The 21,960-nt window shown below is 37.3% G+C and overlaps 1 protein-coding gene across 2 annotated transcripts in view; it reads right to left on the bottom strand.

Moving 5' to 3' along the window:
• GRM5 (glutamate metabotropic receptor 5) overlaps positions 1–21,960 on the bottom strand; it is a 244,159-nt gene that overhangs the window by 13,547 nt on the left and 208,652 nt on the right. For both annotated transcript variants that reach the window (XM_030953066.1, XM_030953076.1), the window contains one exon: positions 16,049–16,988. In XM_030953066.1, coding sequence (XP_030808926.1) covers positions 16,049–16,988 — 940 coding nt within the window. The remainder of the gene's footprint in view (positions 1–16,048; positions 16,989–21,960) is intronic.

Raw genomic sequence — 21,960 nt, 5'->3', positions numbered from 1 at the left:
TGCAAAAATGATCCTGGTATAAGATGTATCTTCTTTCCTCTACTACCACGACCTCATTGCTACTGTTAATTAAGATAACTAGAGCTGTGTTATGCTTTTTGTCTGAAAAAATGCCCTTTCAAGCATCTCTGAGCACCTCTCTGCTACACTGGAACATTCTATTCACAAGATGGAGAGAGGACAATGACGCCTCTTGAACTCTGAGCTCCTCTTCCTGAGTTCCACTTAAAGCAGAACATGCTTTAAGGTGTTTTCAGCATTTATTGGTCAACCTGATTTTTAATTGTTCTCATTGCTAAAGGAATGAAGTGGGAATTGGGAAAAATAGAAACCATCACCTTACCTGACACTGAAATCAAGTGTAAAAGCAGTGCACAAAAAAAGAAACACAAGACCCAGACAAAACACAAACAAAAAACCAACCAACAAACCAACCAATAAACCAATGAAAAAAAAATTAACTCTCCTCTTTGTATCTCCAAAGTCAAGGATTGTTTTGACTTCTATCTTCTGCAAAAAGCATGCAATTGGATGAATTTTACATGTAAGGCATGCCTAATAAATAATTGCAGAAGTATTTTTGTGCGTGGGACTTATCAGCAGGAAAATTACTCCTGTGAGTTATTAAACAGTTTCTTATTCATTGCATTCAATCACATAAAAAAATGTATATATTATGCAAGAAATGCAAAAGAACAGATATTGTGATGGCTGCTTTGTGAAAGCTTCATAAAACGTCTAATTCCCGTAGTTGATTTTATCATATATGTGTGAATGATTCCCACAGGTGATGCAGGAGGTTGTAACTTCCCTATTTAGAAATAGCCTTTCAAGGCAACACATAATGTACCCACTACGTCTAATTGTGTGTAATTTTTCATCTTGCAACATCCAAAGCCAATTGTAATACTAATATTAACTGATAGTTAGGCCCAGATGTGGGAAATGTTCACACTAGGGCTGGAATACAGTTATAATGTTGCACGAGGTTTTTGCGGACACGAGCTGAACTGCTCTGCCCAGTATGAATTGCATGGCATTATTTAGACTGGAAGACTGTAAGTGGCATTTGGTCAGTATCATGAGACCTCTTTGTCCCATGAGGTGATGAGTTTTTTCATCATTCACAAATGGTCAGGCCCTTGTATGTCTTTTTCCATCTGCTCTTCATCTCAGTGACTTCTAGCACTGGTCTGATACCTACTGGGATGTGAGAATGTACCTACTTTCTGTCCTGCAGCGTCTGAGTTCTCTCTGGGAGATTCCCAGGCTATTCAATGGCAACTCTGCTGAGCTCACAAAATTGGGCAAGCACCATTGGCCAGGACATTGTGGCTACAAAACACAGCCATCAAATGCAATTGCACTCTCTGTCAAGCAGCAGGTGTTCTTAACTGTTTGAGTAGGTCTTGCAGCTGACAGTCTTGCTGTGGAACTATTAGACTGACACAGTTTCCAGTCTTTTTGACTGTTAGGGCATCCTCTTTACAGGAATCTTTTTCTCCTCTCTACTTGACTCAGATTGATTACAGTCTGGAATGCAAACAGATTCTTCACTGTGAAGATATAAAAAATAAGTTCTTCAAATGTGTATATATGTCCAGGTAAAACCGAGCTGAATACTGTACAACAAAATACAGTTGTCTGACAATTACATGTACTTTTCCACTCTTCAAAGTTCCATCACATATTGATTTCAGATAGCTTTTAAATGAAGAATAAATATTGCTGAAGGCAATGCAATGTAAGAAAAAAAATTCCAGATGACACATAGACAAGAAACCACTCCAGTTGACAAAAAACATACTTTGTGTGCAACACTCAGCAATCAAGGTTTCTGATGGTATTTTAACCGCAGGAGCCCCCAGGTGTGTGCTGTGTGGTGTGAGTGTTGATGGCCCTACGTGTGTGCGTGAATGCTGTACCCAAGGGAAACATAACACTGTGCAATTGTCTCCCTGAACATCCTCCTGCAATGATAAAATTTCCCAAGGGATGTAACACTTGGGAAAAGTGATGGTATAATTTGGTCACCCTGTGCTCTACTGTTATGTTTGTAAATATCCTATGAGGCTTGATAAGGAATGAGCAGGTCTTTTAATAAATAGTAAAATGGTTCTTATGCTTAGTAGGACATAACGCAATGACACAATGCTTCTTAAAACATTGTTTCATGAAAGATGTATAACCATCTTTGGCATGTATGTGCTTATATATTTATGAAAGGACATGTATGGAGAAATGAAAATTCTATCCCATGGGAGAGCTCAACTTTTGGAAATCTGGATGGACTCAGAACGAGAAGAATTGCTGAAATCTCCAAGTATTGCACAGAATTATGTAGTTCGAAGTATTTCAATAGGAAAACCATCAAAATGGCTATACTAAAGCAGTTAATCCTAGTAACATTGAAAAAAAATCTAGTATTTGACATTATTAAATTGTAGCATTGCTTAATATCATGCAAAATATAATGACAACAAAGAAAAATAAGTATATGAATTCAATTGAGAAAGTTATTAAAAAATGCTTTAAACAGTATTTAAAATTACTTTGAAACCTTTCCCTAAAATAACTGTAAAACTCAGAACTTTTCCATAAGATATTTTGATTGAGAAGAACCAACATTTTCATATTGAATATGTTTTTATCAATCAGTTTTTCTCTGCCCTTTTCAAAAGTTCTTTTGGTTAGACTTAATGTAACCCCTCAAATGAAGCGGACCTACTCTTACTCCAGGTTTGAATTCTGCTTCTTTTCATCTGCCCAAGTGGCTTAATGAGATGTAAGATTTCTCCTTCCCAAAGCACCATATTACAACAGCATCACACAGGACATGTGGTTCAGATCACTGGAATGAACACAGTGCAGGGTTTTTTCGTAGTCAGATGGAACACATAAATCAGCAGTGGCAACTTGTTTTCTTTTTTTTTTTTTTCTTTTTTTCTTTCTAAACATACTTTATGGGATACACAGGAATTACAGACAGAAGATCTAGCCTGGAATTATCCAAGGCTGCTTCTTCTGTTTACAGACATATCACACTGACCTAAGGCCACTTGCTCTTTGCTTACCTGGTCATTGTAGCTCGCCCACCATTCCCCATACTCCCTTTTGGGGTGAAACACTCTATTTCCGACTTGTGCGGGGGGGCCAGTCTCCTGCCTTTGTACCTAATAAATCACGACAACAACAGGAGCAAACAGAGAGAAGTGATTGTGTGCACAGCTTTCTTGGTCAGCTGCTGTGCAAAGGGCCATGCGCATGAATGTTACTGTGGCAGTGGTAGAGAAGAGTGCAAAGCAGCTGGGGGAGTGGTGGAATAACTGCATAAAACCCCAGACCAGTGTTAAAGCCAACAGGGTTATGCGGGACAGGTGCTCACCGTTTTCTTTATATATATCTCTCTCTCTATATATATCTGTATCTCTATATAGGAGAAGCCAAATAGTTTTACAGAATAAATAGCATGCTAACACTTTAATATTTTTTTTGAGTTAGACTAAAACAGAGAAATTAGACCAACAGTTTAAGGGAAGCAACACTTAAGAATCAGTGGGAAATCAGCTGGTGGCCATGTTCTGAGCCATAACTTATTCCCCTGATCCTACATCTCTGTAATACGTGGTTTGTTTCACTTTTCAAAGCAAACACCAGAGTAGTGGGCTGGTTTGGTAAAATTGGTGTGGGCTCACAGTTCATGTTGTGAATGGGACTTCCTCTCTCCACTGGCAACAAATTGAAGTTAGATGACTTGCTGAGATCTAGACATAAGGTCAAGTGAGATCAATCCAAACCTAGAGCCCAGTGCAGTACTGTGCGTATTTTATGTAGAAGATCTTACACTTCCATGAAAAGAATCACTTGGATAAACAGATTAATACTTGATCATCTAATTAATTCATGGATAGGATACAAGATAAGACCTGGTCATTATTTACTCTCTGAACACTCAGCTGGGATGTGAGTAATGTAGAGGTCTCATATGGTCTCTCCTCCCAGCTGTGAACTTCACCCAAATTGTACAAATCTTGTGCTAGGTGTTGAAGTACCTATTTAGGTCCTTTAAGAAAAAAACGGGCAAAGCATCTGCATGTGTCTTCTCAAAGAGATAGTAATACCCCACTTCCAAATCCTATGAGCTGCACTGTGGGGTTTTAACACGCTTCTGTGGGGAATCTTGTGCATTTAACACTGTTAAAATCACAGAATAATGAATTTTTCTGTTGCTCATTCCTTAATCTGATCTAGATAACAAAAGTACCTTGAAGAGAATTACCCTGTAAAAGATAAATAACCTGAGTACAGAGAAAGTGAACTAAATATTGGATGCAGATGTAGTAGACCCTCAGATACAGAGTATATTGAATAAATCACTAATGAAGAAACTTAGTGAATCTGAGAGTGAACCGGAGACAGCCAAATGAGATGTATAAGTGCAAAGTCCTTTGGTTTACAAATTATAACCTTACTAAAAGGAGAACAACAGCAATTTTTCAGACTGGCTACCAAGGTTTTAAGACCATCTGGAGTGAAGTATGTAGTGCTCCCAGATAGGCACGAAGCTCGCACAGGACACACGTACTAAATGGAAGTCGATTCCTAGAGTGGAGAAAAAGTGGATGGGTTTAGAGAGTAGATAAATTTACTGAAAAATACAAACGAAGTCAAACTGGATTATACAAAATTAATTGGGATAGTTAGAGAAAAAGAGAAGAAAAGAATGTGCAGAAACTTCACAGAAAAAAAAGGAAATAAAGTTGGAGTGAAGGTGTTAGACATTGAAGAAAGTAGAATTTAAGAAGATCAGGATGGAAACACAGTTATGTTTAGAGTAAATAACCAAAAAAGATATTTTGCCTAGCATGGCATAGGGAAAAAATCAAAACTAGGAAAAACTGGGAGACTCTAAATACTCACAATAGGCAGGATTCTAGAAAGTAATCAACAAAAAGGAGCAAGAGGTAAATGTCCTAGGTAATTCCATCCTGAAGAACCATAGGCTAGGATGGATGTGACCCAGATAAATAAACCTCCACAACTGTCCATTTCACATCAGCATAAATTTCACTACCATGAAAATCAGCAGAGACACTGTTATGAATCTTTCAAGTTTATCCATCCACTCAAGAGCAAATTGGACCACAAGAAACAGCATGTTGCCTCATAAAACCTCAAAATCTTGAGCCATAGTAACTGCTATGCTGCCATTCAGTCAGTGCTAAATGTCCATGGAATTATGAAAACAGTGACCAAACTCTAATCAATCCTGCAGGTGTGGAAAGTGCTTCTAACTTGAAATGAAGTTCCAAAATTCTTTGAGTGATGATTCTGAAAAGGCACACCAAAGATTCTGCATAAAATGTTTTCAACTCTCAGAGCAAACACAGGAAATTACTTTGACTCAGAACATCTTGCATTAGAAAAATGTCCCCTTCCAGATTGTTAAAACCAAGGACTGCTTTAAAAGAGCAAATCTGTTGAGAGGGAAAACCCTCAGGCATTTCTTTGCAGTTGACATAAGAACTACAACTGTGAAAAGTAATTGGGTATTTTGGAAGATTCATAAAACAGTACAGTGTGAGCAGTATTCACAAGAACAAATTTATTTTCTCATTTTCTCCAATTCCAGGACTATACATTGGCTATAAAAAAGATAGAAGACTTTGATTCTGTGTAGAAAGGCAGCAACTAAATTCTGTTATAGGATTTAAAATATTTTGGGTCATCTTTAAAAATTTTTCTCACATCTTTTGGTGGGGAATGGTGATCTGTGTCATTTTTTTGGCACAGGAGCAAGTTTCCTTAAGGAAAATATTTAATGATAAATACTAATATGTTTTATAACTGTTGATCAGTGACAGGAAATTTGGGAAGTAATTCCCAATAACTCAGTCACTGCAGAGCTTATCCATTTGCCAAATGCTTGGTCACATCACTCTATCTTACACAGCAGTGCTCTGCTCTCTCCAGAGAGCCTCACTAGAGAGAAAGAAATGCCTGGACTGAGAAACCATGACTACACTGCCTTGGTTTTTAGTGCAGTCAATGTACATTTGATACATGGTAGGAAACACCAATGAGACTGCTCAGGTTTGAAGGTTTTTCTCTGGACTTCTTCACCTTCCAATAAAACTCCTCTTGTAGACCAATATTAATGGATACTATGGGAAACAAAGGGGGAATATGGGTATCATCATCCTGAATGAGATCAATAGTGGTTCACTAAAATCTACAGAAATCAGCTTTTATATATGTGTAGAGTCCTACTTTTTTTTTCTTTTTTTTTTAAATTTTTTAATTTTTTTTCCTGCTCTGACAGGAATTTTTTTCCTGTGCTGACAGGAATTTTTTTTTCCTAGTTTCTAGATATGGGCTTTTTTTAGACTCTTCCTGCACAGTAGATCCAGGTGATGGTATCCTGGTGGTCTTCACTTCATGTTAGGGTGAGACCCATCTTTTTTCATGGTCCCTCGTACTTCTGCTCTTTCCCAGTTTCCATGCAGAAAGTGTTGGATACCTTGATCAGCAGCACATTTCACATAGCTGTACATCCGCTGTCTGGAGGATATTGGCAGGGGAGACCTAGAAGTTGTACCATAGCCTAAATTTGTGAATAGTTTGGTCAAAGACAGTCTTGAATCCTTGAAAAATAATCTATGGCTAGAATGTGGATGTTAATGCACAGGTTCTCTTAAAATGCCCACAACACGCAGGGTGAGAGATTTCTCAAAAGACAAAAGCTTTTAATAGCAAAAGTAGTTTTTTCAAACAATCTGTTCGCTAAAAAAAGGATATGAGCAATTATAAACTGGTTTTTACTCTTTGACATAAGGGTTTTTTCCCTCTTTTTCAGTAAAAATGTTTAACTAACTGAAGATATCTCAGAGTATTTTTAGGTTTTTAAAATGCAAATCAAATGTAATTTATTGTGTTGGAGACGGAGATCAGTCATAAATCCCTATTTCAAATTCAATCTCATACTGCCACACAGAAGTGTTATTGATTATTGAGCACCCAATATGTGCTTGACACTGCTAACTTATATACAAGCAATATATTCCACTTGCAATATTCCTTGGTCTTGATATTAAGAAATGATGAAGAACTTAAATTTCATGGCAGCAGAGTTAAAGCTAGCCTTTAGATTAGATAATATGTTTAAAGATTTCTGCACAAATGTTAAAGAATGGAATATGAAAAATATTTAGTGTTTTTACTGTAGGGGCTGCTTTGAACTACAAATACACTGTGTTCTTGAAAATTGATTCTGTGAGATTGGTCATGCTATCTTGAAATTGCAGCATATTGCACTGAAAATTTTGAAATAGTCTCTGTTTATTGTGTGAAATATCCCCATTTATGTAGTGGCTAAAATAAATTGTATATTATTAAGCATGCCACTTTTTTCATATTAAAAAAAACCCCAACGGATAAACATTAGTTGCTTATTAGCACAATTTCAGCAAGTAAAATTGCTTTAGATCCAAACTCACAATTTTTTTTTCAAGTTCAGCATAATATTTCACTTTTTTTTAAAGCTTGTTCTAATTAAGCAATCATACATAATTGTAGCTGGTGAATTAAAATAACATTTTTGTTGGAATGATATACAAAGCATTATATTGGCTCAAGGGAAGATTAGAGTGATAGCAAAATATTACAAGTCTTTTTAATTCCCTTGTTCCAGAAAGTTTTTTCTGAAGTGTTGGAAAAACCATTGTACAGGATTTTCATACAGTAGAGTCTCACCTATATAAATGTTCGACATATAATGCTATAGTCAAAACTACAGCAGATTAAAATTGCTATATATTATAAACATATATAAAGATTATATATTTTAGCAGACATCTGCCTTAAATTTCAGTCACAGTCATGAAAAGGTATTTGTCACCAAGTACAGCTCTCAGCCAGATGAAATGCCATCTCTTCCATTAGGCCACATCAACATTCAGGATACAAGTACAAATGCCATTCATTATAATTCATACAGGTGCTCTTACAGTGGCAGACTGCTTGGTGACTTGGTGGACCTTGGAAGGAGAGGGATGCATGTCCTAGCCTTTTGTTTATCAGATTAATTACAGTGCATCAAATCAATTACAATGCCAGTTTTTATCAAAGTTTGCTGTAGAAAGAAGCAGAAGTTCCTTGGGTAGACAAACCTGGTAGACAGGACCTACATTGTGCATGCTAATGAGAACACCTGCATGGCTTCTCTGGGTGCTTTCCAGCATGTGTGACAAGGACAGTGGTGTTATAGTATATGGTGGCCTTTATTTGTCACCAGAATTTTGGGAGACAGGCTTGAAGATTAAAAAAATGTAAAAAGGATAAACACTACTATTAAAAAATAGATATTCTTCCTTTCCCTAAATAAATATGAACCTTTGGGTCCTGTCTTCACTGTTCCTTCCTTTTCTTTTTTGCAGTGCAGTAGCAAGACTTCATTTTGCAACATAAAGCATATGTGGGTAACAGTAGGCAGGGAACTGTTCACAATGTCATTTAATTTGCAGAATTCAGCTATGATATTTGTTTCAAAATGATGGTAACAGTGTCTTAATAATATAAATAATGCCAAATATTAGGCTTGAAGACATGTGCTCAGTTAATGCAGCCAAGAAAATGATATAAATCAATCAATCAATCAATCAACCAATCAAGCAATCAATATTTTAATTAAATTTGAGGGGAAAATTCAAAACAACAGCACTAGCACTGTACACAAAACCATTGTAATAAGGTCATTCAAGAGTATAAATTTATTATACAGATGGAATGTTTTAGCAGCAATTTATCCAAAGCTTTCAGTGATACCTTTCACTGAGTTTTATAAAATATTCTTCAGTCATTTCAGAGTATTTGAAGTTTAATTAATCGCAGTATCAAGCTTGTCCAAAAAGACACCAAGACTAAATTATTTAGGGAAAAGTGAAGGACTCAAATCATTCAGTAATCTCTCAATCTAAATTTTTGTAACATATTAGATTAAAATAGTTCCAAATGATCCATTTGGGAACTGATTCATTAATAAATACAGACTAATCCATCAAAAGGATAATGACTTTCTCTGAAAAGTCATTTGTTTTTTACCCTGCATACATCAAAATTCAATTTTAGCAAGGCTATGAAGCAAACAAATAGTATCTTGTATCACTATGCCTAGATTTTCTTTTTTTAGATAAGAACAATACCCGTTGGACCAAACCTTCACCTCATGTAAATTGTAATCTGCTTTAATTACACTAAGTCATGCAAGAAGCTTAGCCCTCACTTTTCGACCATCAACTCATAATACAGAGGCATCTAACCACTTTGGGGCAATTTGTAGTCAAGTGTCCCATTAAAGAGCATCAGGAGAAATTAACTTATTTTCTAGTGCACAATGATTTTCCTGTGACATCTTTTGCCCTATAGTAATATGTGGTCCTGTTTTGAACAGCTTTTCTACTTTTCAGCTTCCAAAAGGATTTATTGCACTGAGGTGGGCAATGGCTAGAAGGATTTATTGCATTGAGGTGGACAATGGTAATTGTTACAACTGTTAGTGGTTGAAAGATGGTGCCAATAATTTCTACAATGTAACTTAAGCATTCGTTCTCCCAGTTCACATTCTTTGATAATCTCCCAATTAATTCTCTGTACACGCAAGAGCTGTTTAGCAACACTAAAAAACACCTCTAAATTACTTCTTTAGTCTATAAAACTTCGGGATTTCAAATAATGTCCCCCATGTTTGTTTTCTTTTCATGGTGAAATAAAACGGGAATTGGAAAGCTCTTTTACTGTAAAGCTATTATAACAGTCTGATGGGTATAAGACAGGCAGGATGGGACCTCTCCTCTGACACTGACTGACATTAAAAATAATTTTATTTTTCACCAGGGTAGAAAGTAACTCTTTTTTTTCCCAATGCTTTTTTTCCTTTTTCTTTTCCAGTGTTTATTTTATACAAGACAGAACAGCTCCACCAAGTTCCAGTAGGAAAGCAACCCATGCTGTCAGCAGCCAGCAACCAGCTGCTGATATTACTCCATATAGGAGGTTATGCACTAGTTTTGAGCTCAGTCTTGTGAGTTTACAACCTTTCCTATATTTAGTTTCATCTTTTCCCTGTTTCAATCAGTTCAACTACCCACAGAAACTGCAGAGTCAACGACTTTTATGAAATCTGTGACTGTTAGTCTAGAGTTTAGGAAAGTTGTGTTTTGTCTTGTTTTGCCAGATGATTGACCTGATGTTAGTCTTAGTGTACTGTATGACCAATCAGATCACCAGGAGTATCTCAGACCTTTGATTATGAAAATTTTGAGTATGAACCTATAGGCTGTGTTTTTTAAAATTTAAGTTTTTAAAAATTAGTTTGGAAGTGTGGTGTGGTGTTCTTTTATTATGGTTCAAAATGTGTCAGAGAAATTGTTCACTGCATATATAAGAAGTCAAAACTGGCAGTTGCACTATAAAAATGTGCCTCAATAGAATGTGCTGCGGCAGAAACTCAGGATCAGTATCTTTCTCAATGGGCCTGTGCATGAGGAATGAGAACCAGCTTCAGCTTTCCACAAAAATCTCTCAGTTTTTCTTGAACTCCATCTTCTTTACAGGACTAAAGGCTCTGTGTCAAACAACAGGCCTGTTTCATATCTCAGGCAAGTTGCTGAGGCATAGGAAATTTGAATCTTTCCCATTTACATTTGAAGTCCTCATGCTGATAATACACACACATACTCTAAAAAGACTTGATCACAGCTCGATGGCCATGACTTCAAATCTATCTGCTTATTCGTATATGTGGCTTTCAGCCAGTGAAGAGTTGATATCTGGATAGTGGGAATTGCATGGGTTGCATCTTGGGGACCTTGGCATGGTGTGTGTAACAGTGGCAGAAGTTTATTCTGATTGGGTTTCTCATTTGTCTGGAAAATCAGTGTCTTCCAGGACTTTTTTCATACTATAGCATAGCAGTAGTGAAACCTGAAGTTTTCACATTTTAAATTCCATTGGTCTTTTTCAGTATTTTATATGGATTTCATTCATATTCAATATTAGAAGTATTGTTTTAAGAAATTCTGTGGAAAAAAGAGTGGGCTTTTTGAGAAACTTAAATTCAGACTTCTGAAAAAGCTCGCCCCAAGATTTTGGTGCTGAAATATGGCATGATACATTATATAATACTTAGACTGGAATATTTCTAACTATGAATGGCAGCTTCTAGACTGATACAAGCACATTTTCTTATTTTTTGGTCCAAAATAGCTTCTGTTAGAATTGTAACAAAATATATATAGTCAATCATAAGCAGGAAAATAGGATAGGGAAGGGAGAAAACCAGCTGTTCCTTGCAGAAACAGAGCATGCAGTGTGCTGGTAGACACCTGTTTCCAAAATATTTCATTATGGCACAGTTTGGGACTGCCTGATGTCTAATTATACACTAACTATATACACTGGTGGTCCAGGACTGAATCCAATTCAGTGGGAAAAAAATCTACCTTGCTTACCATGTTTTCTTCATAGGAGAAATGAATGGCAATTAACAGCATGTGAGCCCAGGCACCTGATGGCTTTTTCTGATGTGGCATTGTAGTGCTTGAGGGGAAGAAACCTGATTCTGGATTGGATGTGTGAGCATTTTTGTTTAAGCTTAGTAAGATAAAACAAAGTGATCGTGATTTGTATAAGAAAAAATTGTGGTTCCCCTAATGAAGCACAGGTGAGTTTGGCTCACTAGGACAAGGGATCCCCAGTCCTGATGAAAGCTGTCAGTGCTATCACTTCTGCAGGTGCACACAGAGCAATGCTCAGTTCTGTAATCATAAAGGGCAGGGCAAACTTCTTAAGTGGGCATGACAATACATTAAAAAACAGGTGAGTTTTCTGTTTAGTTTGACAGCCATAGCTTATTTTTAAATATTTGGGAAATACTTCAACACATAGTTAATCTGAGTAGAATAAAGTATCACTGCCACACTGAGTTATTAAGCTTTAGTCTAAAAAAGATTTGTGAGAGAAGTGTCTATGATAAGGTGCAGAAATTTATGTGCATAGTTATTCTGTTGTCTAGCATTGTGCTGTTCACAGCTGTATGGAGTAATTAGGCACAAAACACAGCCAATGTTTCTTGAAGATACCTAACATTATCTGGCTGGGCTGGTGATGATTCTTTCCTTTAGAGTGATCATGGCTACCTGCCTGGGTTGCAGATTGAAAGTGCTGCTCAACCTTCTGGCTTAGTTACTGACTAAGAAGAAAATAATCAGTCTTGTTTTGTTTCAGGAGGGTACTTTTGGCTTGTACTGGACATCTATAGGCTTCTCTCTTTTGAGAAAAATACTGGTAGGATTTTAAAGAACTAAACAGCACATATATTTTGGAAAGACAGCATTTAGGGAGGTTTTTAATACTTAGCTGGTAACTCAGAACAGTTTATTATTTGCTTTAAAGGCAAGAAATCTTGCTGTTCTTCAGGTAGTTGTGGGGAGATGAGTGTGAAGCTTGGAAAATGGAGCATGTGTGCCGTTTAAAGACACCTTCCTGAAGACATAAACAACCAGTGGTTAATTTTTTGTGTGAAATCCAGGGTAATGATATTAAAAAGCCAAGAGGAGCTTTTGAACATCTGCACTATTCTCCAGGTCAGGGTAACATGACTGAGACCCTTTGATGTGCAGTCCTGACTAGAAATATCATAAGAGCAACTCTTGCAGCAGAAATATACAGCCTTTATCTTGCATGGAGTACTGAGTTATCTGAGAGTGAGGAGAGGATAAATGAGCCCTGAACTTCCAGCGCTTGCAAAAAGGCTGTGTAGCATATGTGATAATAATTCCTGGTACCTCAAGGCAAGATTTACTCAAAGTATTCTTGGCCTTCCTAGTCACTATGAAACTAACTGGTAAGATGACTGGAATCAGAAATTCCAGATGCCTCTCTACACCAGTTATAGGGCTTTGACTCCAGCTCTGTAGTACTCTGCTTTGTGAAGTCACTTCTGATAATGTCAGGTTCGTTAACCCCACCTTAAATGAGGACAGAATATATTTTGGTGAGTCCTGCTGAATCACAATAACCTACATGAAATGGTTTTCATTTCACTGGGTAATGAATAGTTTTACTCTCTCCTTCTACATATTTCAGTATGTGAAGATTCATTCCAACACACAACCACAGCTTGCCTGGGTTTTCTTAATTGAAGAACACCCCATGCAAAAAGTCATTTAGGACTGTAACAGATGCATTGCTTTATTTAGGCAAAAGCAGTCGTGTTATCTGTCATTTTGTGGCTGATGTGAAAGCTCTGAATGGAGCTTTGGCATTATCTGTTTGACAATGATTTGATGCAATGCTACACTGTGCTATAAATTAGTGTCAAGAAGCAAAATGCTAATGATAGAGGCCCCTCTATGCACTGGTGACTTAAATAGCATGTTTCTTTTAAATTCAACAGTGACTCACTCTCTTTTAAATAAAACCCCTCTGAGCTATTTAAATGATGCCATGAAGTTCTAGTGCATATTTCCTTTGATTCTGAATACTTTGGTGTTTACTTGAATAACGTTCAAAAGAATCTTTTGAACATTGTACTGAATAATACCTTGAAACCTATTGCTTTCTGTAACCAGATTTTTTTTCAAAGAAATATTTGATTATCAAGTAAAATGGTGGAACTCTGTTTGCTCATTTTCTACACTAAATGGAATTGAAGCTGACAGTGGTTTTCTGTACTTTCTTGGAGATTATACAAGACCTAGGTGAAGTCCTGAGCACCATTTTAAATGTACTTATCACCTTTTAGGACTCTCTTTCATGTAATCGAATTGGTATTGACTAGAGAGAATTTCCCAGGATTGATGGAATCATTTTGCTCTTGGATGCCTTGACCCTTCAGGCACACACTGACTAGGTACTACTAAACTCAGTGTCACCATCACAGCTTAATTGGCTGGGGATTCAGACATATGAACTTCTTTGCTCCAGTTTTGTGCATTGATGAACACTGCTGATGACATACAAGTTTTTCTCCAAGTTTCAAATGCAAAGTACAAGTTCTTTGTATCAAGGGAAATATGTCAATGTATCAGCTTTCTGCTGCCATTCCCATCCCTACACACACATACTGGGCACTCTCAAAGCTCTTTTGGATTGAAGTAATTCCCAAGACAGTGCTATTGAAAAAGAAGTCTTGTTGGTGATGATTTATTATATTCTGTTAATATCTCCCTACTGCAGATATTATCTATGCACTGAGGGATGTAAAGAAATGAAAAGAGAATCCTCAAAAAGAAGAAAATACATCTTGTTATTTAGGACATTTAATAATGGAGTATGTTCTTTGCTTTTCAGAACAAAACAAAGATTTTATAGGAACATCTTTCCAAACCAGACCTGAACAGATGACAAAAAATTCCTTCCCAAACACAAGATCTTTCTATCATCTATAACTTCATCTTGTTGTGTAAAAAGGTTGCAAGGTGGCAAATGAGTTTTGCAGCAAAAGGGAGGGAAAATAATGATGATCTCAATGAAGAATGCCTTCTAGCAAAGACATATTTTGAAGAATGACTCTTTTAACAGCCCCAAAAGTTGCTACAGGACTTCTAATTCAAATACCTCATGTCATTTATACATAGACACAAAAGTGGCTGAAAAGGATATTTCAGGCAGCCATCACTTAATCTAAAAATGATTTATCATTTGAAAATATCATCCTACTCTGCACCTGGAAAGGAACTGGAAAAAAACCCCATCATTAGCCGATCATAAGTATAAAATATCTTGTAATAGACTGGTCATTTTTGTATCACTTCAAAGTCTCTGAAAGAGAATCATTAGTAATATTCGGACAGAAAAAAATAATCACTTTGGCATAATATATCCTGCAGGTATTACTAATAAAATCCTCCCTCAGGTTTAAATTGTGATTCACATATAAATGGAAGTACAAATTGTCCTTGTTCCATGCCAACTGCAGTTATGAACAATGACATGTCTGGAAATATTCATATTATCAATCCTGAAATCCATGTGTGTTTCAGTGAGGAGAAAAACCTAGCTACATGTCACTTCCAGGCTAGAGATACATAGCTGAGGAATGACAAAATTGCTTCTTTGCAGTTTCATATCAACAGATTTTTTTGTTAATGCCGGCAGTTAAATAACCTAAATCATTCTCATAGCACCCATACCAAAAGTGAAAGGATTAAATGATGAAAACCAACTACTGGGCAAGGTGCACAGTACAGGTTCTGTTTATGGAGCAGGGCAGTTTCCACTCCAGAGCTCTCCTTTCTATTTAGTGTTCACTTAAGATAATTTTTATACATTGAACAAAAATTTGTCTTCATGATTGCTGAATTCAAATAATACATTTGGAAGAAACAAAGAAATATAAGGGAGTATCTGTTCAATGGCAGGAAAGGTAGACAGAGCGGGGCCTGTGAGCAGCTGAATTTGTCAGCATTAGGAAGATGTTTACAGAAAAAGGTAAGGAAGAGAAGATAGGTGAGGACAAAAAGAAAGAAATTAGGAAGAGACAGTATAAGAAAGGAAAATCAAGGGAACAGGAGATAAAAGGTATAACAGAAGAGCGGCTGCTCATGATGACTCTTGTGTTTAACACTCCACCTTGATTATGGAACTCTAGCAGCAACCCTGTTGTCTTGCTGTTGTCACTAGAGGCAAAATACAGACACTAGGATGTTCATTTAAGGTAAAGAGATAATAAATGGGTCCATTCAGGGCAAGACAATGAGTTGTATTTCTTCTCTTGGGCTTTTTTTACTCCCACAATCTTGTTTTTCTCCCTAGATTCATACACAGTTGTCACACCCAGCACTTCCAACTTTATTTTCCCATTGCTTTGTCAACAGTTTTTGCATAGCATTTTGACTAAATCAAAACTTGCAGATGTGGGACAGAGGACTCACTCCACTCCCAGTGCAGAGGCAAAGGAAATTAGCACACTTCCCTTTCTCCTTCCCCTATTAGTAACTCTCAGAAGATGACAACTGCCTCCCCACACTCCCACATTAGAAAACTTTACCTAAGCGTTTCCCCAGATGATCCCCTTCTTTTCCACAGGTTCACCAGGCTGCTGGAGCGGCTGGCGGCTGAAGAGGACTTTCCATCCCCTACGTGCATGCGGACTACCGTCGACGTGGTGAACGCACTGCGCACGTTCCTCTCGGGCTTGGCGAGGATGATGTACACCTTGGGCACAAACATGCAGCCAAGGGCCACTGTGGCACTCAGACTCACTGAGAAACACATGGTGATTATCTTGTAGTTGCTTCCAAAATATATTGGCACAAAAGCCAGCCAAATGATGCAGGTGGTATACATGGTGAAGGCAATATATTTTGCTTCGTTGAAATTAGCTGGAACGTTTCTTGTCTTAAATGCATAAAAGGTGCAGCTCAAAATTAATAACCCATTATATCCAAGGGGAGTCACAACACCCAAGTTGGTGGTGTTACAAATCAGGTAGACCTCTCGGATGCTTGGGTAATCATGCATTATGTCTGGTGGCTCCATTATAAAGAGGGCAACTATGATGCCTAACTGTATACATATCAAGATAAATGCAATAACCAGCTGGGCGCAGGCACTCATGAACCTAGGTTTCTTTGTACAGATTTTCTTCTTGCTTCCAGCCAGGATTCTTGCAATGCGGTTGGTTTTAGTTACTAGAGCAGAATAACTCATAGCCGGCGAGAGGCCGATGCCGATTCGCTGAAGGTAACAGTAAATCTGTTGAGGTTTTGCAATCAGACAGAAAGTGCACAAGTAACCCAGGCAGATGCCGGCCAGAATGATGTAGCAAAGTTCTCGGCTGGATGATTTGACCACTGGAGTATCACGGTACATTATGAACACAATTGTAACAAACAGTGTGGCCAACAGACCCAGGCATGCAAAAACTACGGCTGCAATTGGTTCGGGATCGCCCCATCTGAGATACTGGACTGGGATGAGGTCACAACCTGCAGAAAAAGAAAAAGAGAAAGATAAACTGAAGTATGTAGATGTATGGTTCTTTAATGATAGTTAGAGGTTTTCCTGGTATTTCTCTTTTTTGTTTTTCAGGAAGCTGCCATTGTGTGGAGTGTAGGCTCAGATTGTGTTAAAATAATGTCAATATAATGGCACAGTAAGTACATTTCAATGACCGCTTTTTTCAGTAATACACTTTATCTGGAATAGAACATGACCAGGCTGATTAGGATAAGTCACCTCTCACAGTGCAAATTTGCCCTTTAAATTCTATGAAATACAGGAATTTGTGAACAAATTTCTGCAACAAGTTGCACTACCTCAGTATAAAGTGCTTCACTGTTTTCTACATGCTATTTGCACATAAAGGACTAGATGTCAATCCTACTAATTATACTGTACACCATGAAGGATATTGGTATTTGCTTAATGATTGTGGAGAGAAATCTTGCAAATTCTGACTGTCAAAAAAAGAGAAAGTTTCTCAGATTTGCTACCCTTTTTCTAACAAAATTTTTTCTAGAATTGGTCTCGTAGGTAATAGGTAATTTGGAATGGCACACTGTACTCACTTCTTTTTCTGACATTCATCCTTCTAAAATTTCTGAAAAATTAAAATCTAATCTAAGTTGTGAAATAGAATTGGAATTAATAAATTAGCAACAAAGCTGAATTAGCAGTGTAACCCATTTAAAGACACTTGGTTTTCAGTTTTGCATGGGTTTTAGTAAATCATTCTATGCATCTTGGCCATAGGAAGTCAAAAAGACTTTTAACTCTACAGTGTGCAGATCAATAGACGGGAGTAAAAAACTGTCAGAAAACTTGCTACTGGCATCTCTTCTTCTTCTCTCCTTTGTGTATGCACTGTCAAGGCTGGATAGATATTTTTGCATTCTGGCCAGTCTATGATCTCTTCCATGATTTCTGGGCAGACAATTGTTGCGTTGCTGACTACAACAATAAGCATCCTTATTTACAAAAAACTGAATCTCCTGTTCAAGTCCTTCAACCTTGCTTGTTTTCATGACTTTCATACAGATGGGTTCTGTGTCCTGTGGCACCAGAGTATATTATATATCAGTGACTACCAGCAAAAGATTGGTTCTCTACTTCCCATCAGCAGGGGATATACAGGCACTTCCTGGGAAGCAGGGCTTCAGTAAATGTAGCAGTTTCTCCAGAACAAAAATGTCATAACAAAAATGTCATAACAAAAAATGCACACACCCACACCTTTCTCTTAGGTTTTATTGCTGAGCAGACATCATATGGTACGGGATATCCCTTTGGTCTGTTTGGGTCAGCTGTCCTGGCTGTGCCCCCTCACAAGATCTTGCTCATGCCCAACATACTGGTGAGGGAGGAATGTTGGAGAGACAGCCTGGAAAAATGACTGCTGTGTTATCAACGTGTCTCTAGCTACCACAGCAAAGCGCAGCACTGTGAGGGCTGCTGTGGGGACAATGAACTCCACCTCAGCTGAACCCAATAATAACAAAGGGGAGGATCTTGATGTTCTGGAGTGTGACTTCCTGAGAACAGTGGCGTTGTTACCCAGGGCAGGACAGCAGGGAGTGGATGATGGAATGGAGAAAATGCAACTAAAAGCTTTTATTTCTCCTATACTTGCGTTAAGCTTGATTGCAAAATCTAAATTAATTCAAAATATTGTGGTTTTTGTAATCATGTTGCTGGGTTCTGGTTAGGTCATGTAGGGGAGTGTCATTCTGACTTGTGGCTTGTGACAAGGCACTTCAGCCTGTGAAGATGGAGTGCCAGGTGCTCACATCTGTATTTTCTGCAGTGAGGGTAGTTAGGACTGTCTGCTGGATATTTGGATGCCAAGAAATTTCAATTAATTAGGCAACCTGGGGTCTCAATGAGTTGATGAGCAGAAGTAAATGTAGATATCAGGACTATAATTTGGGAATTTCTACATGGGAAATCTATTGTATGCCTTTTCCTGTATTTTACGTTAGGTTTAGAGTTTTCCATATCTGCCACTAACATTCTTAGTGGCAAAAATCATGAAACAGTATGGTTAGATATTAGGCCTAACTCCTTTCTTCTCCAAGTATCTTTTCATTCTGTATCTCTACATAAATAATATTTTTGAAGATAAAATACCTTAAATCAGGCAGCAAAAGTACAAGGCAGATACTTCTGTGTTCTTGAAGAGAGTGGAAAACTCAGTAGGACTGGGGTTAATGAGTCTTGACATTAGTGCAATTAAAGTATACAAATTTGCAGTCATTTTAGTGTAAGACAGTTGGGCTCCTTACTGAATACAGATTAATTTGCTATCCATACTTGCCTGCTTTGGTGTGAAAAGCTTTCTCTTGCATTAATAAAATTATTACCACACCTAAACATACGAAAGACATTAGATTTTCATGAAACATTTTCACTGCATTGGTTGATAATACTTTTTTAATTCTTGCTGGTTTTATGGGTTTTCTTATTTAGTATTCAGTGTGAAGGAGACATTGTATTTCTTTCTGATTTTTTCAAGTTTAAAGTAGCACAGTAATCACACCATAAAAATCAGCATTTTACACAAGTGAGAGTAGGGAAAAAGGGTGAAAACAAGAAGGAATCCTCTCTTGTGTGCAGATATCCCACTGTAGGTTTTTCCCCAGGAAGTTTTATAAGTAAGTGACCTCTAAATCTATTTCTGATTTTAGCAAGATTTAACTAATATTTTGTAGAAACAAATAGTTTCCAGTTTCTAACACTGCTACGTATTCTTGACAGGATATTTGAAGAGAAAAGGTCTTCATCTGGCAGCTGACCTTTGCATGCAGACAATGATATAGGGGCTAAATTTTTGCCTCATTTCCAACTTTGTACCAGAGGTGAATCATAACCAAATGTTTCTCATTAGTTTCAGACTATTTCATGCCTTCCTTGCTTTATTACTCTTTTTTACATTCTCTTGATGAAATACCTGAGAAAAGACTTGAAAACTTGTCGTATTTTTCCCATCACTGAGTATACTTTACAAGGAGATAGCTAAACTTGGCAATGATTTATTCCTCAATTAAGATCTAAAGACTGGATCATCTTCATGAAACAATGATTGGTGAAGTTTTCATATAATAATTTTGCAGGTAATGGTTTCTGACAATGGCACTTTTCAGAGAAGGACAACTAGATCAAATACAAGAAAGATGGGAAAACAGCACTGTGAATGTTCATGTTAGATTGATGACCTGGACTATACCAAGACAAAAGCTAAAAAATGGTACCACAAAAAGGCCTCATTCTTGTCAATGGCCATGACAATGCCCCACAGCCTATCTCTTACACTATATCAATGTCTCCAAGCACCTGGAAAATTTTCTCTCCTAGCTGGCTCAGGAACAGGTAGAACAAAGCCAGTCATCTTGTCCTATAGTGCCCAGTCTTGTCCTATGGTACCTTAGCACGCTGAGGCACTAAGGTGGTCTATGGCTTGTGGAAAGACTGGACCCAGTCCAATTTGCAGCAGGCATCAAGTTGTTCTGTGCTCAAGGGTGACTGGAGCTCCAGTAAAATTGTCATAAAACTGTAATTATGCTCTGCTGGCCAAAAAGATAGCCAGTGTAGAGCAAGATACCAGATACACATGTGAATAGCAAGATGAGCAGATAGAAAAAAAAATCAGAATTCCATTTAACATGCTAGGGAAAGGTTTTCTTGAAGGACCCCCCAAAATCACCAAGAAAATACAGATAAGGATGTCTGAGGATCTTCTGGGAAAAAAAATAGTTTCTGATATTTTGGAAAAGCCTCTAGCTAATTCATGGATAGACCAAATTTTGCCATGAACAAGGAGAAGAAATGCTTTTGAAGGCCTGACCAGTGCCATAGGTCAATTAGTAGGTCTATTAGTATACTGTCCTCTTTCTGTAGAGGCAAATTTGTCCCTTATTTCTGATCTTTCATATTGCATTAAAATTAGTTCATCTGGGAGAAGAGCTTACAGATATAAAGTACTATATTATAGACCATATTTTCTGTGGATTTGATTCTTAGCATGGTTTTAATTTGTTATTACAACCTTGACACCTAGAAGATGCCTTCAACATCCATAAAACTGTATTAGCTTAGCACTGAGAAATCCCTTCCTTGGTAACCAATATAAAATACAGAACTAAACTATTTTCAAAGGTAAACTTGACAGAATAGGGATTGTGAATAGGATTGAGACTTAAAAGTGAAGGTAATTCAATAACTTCTCTTAAGTTAACATCATGAGCTAAAGCTCACTGAATCTTCACATGGAGACTAAAACTGGCAGAAAATTGCTGCTAGTTTAGTAAGTTCTAAATATTTTTTAGTTGGATTTGGCATCCTGGTCAGCAAGTTGGCCTGTTAAAATAGATTTGGTTTCCTTGGTAATTTTTCAGACATCCTTCCAAGATTATCAGAAGTCCAAACTTCTAGGTTGAAATGCAAACAACCTAACCACATTTTAGTAATGAATGTGTCTTCATATGCTATTTAGCACTCATTATTCAAAGTCTATTTATGTTATGAAATTAAATATTTTATATCAATGCTTCTAAATTTTTCTCTCATTGTAATTCCAAAAGATGGGAGAGGGATTTCCTGAGTAGTTATTTAGGCTTCCACATATATGGAAAGCTGAGATGCAAAAATGCCAGCATCAGAATAAAAATCTGCATAAAGCTGATGGGATAGCTTTTATAATTTGATTTTTCAACCCCAACATTATCCAACAGAGAATTATACTCTCCAGAGTCCTGGGGGACATATCAGGCCCCTGACCTTCACATGGAATCTCGACCATCTGAAGAGAGACATGACATTAACATGCCAGAACTTTGTTCTGGTGCTATAGTAAATTACTGTAGTCACCAGTCCTTTGCCCTACTCTGGTGGGACCTTTTGAACTTGCTACAAAAGCAGCTGCATGCTGCAGCACCCAGACTGGCACCCATTACTGAAACTATC

The sequence above is a fragment of the Camarhynchus parvulus genome, chromosome 1 (assembly GCF_901933205.1).
Source record: "Camarhynchus parvulus chromosome 1, STF_HiC, whole genome shotgun sequence".
In the NCBI taxonomy this organism is placed as follows: Eukaryota; Metazoa; Chordata; class Aves; order Passeriformes; family Thraupidae; genus Camarhynchus; species Camarhynchus parvulus.
This window is presented reverse-complemented; position numbering and strand designations above follow the sequence as displayed.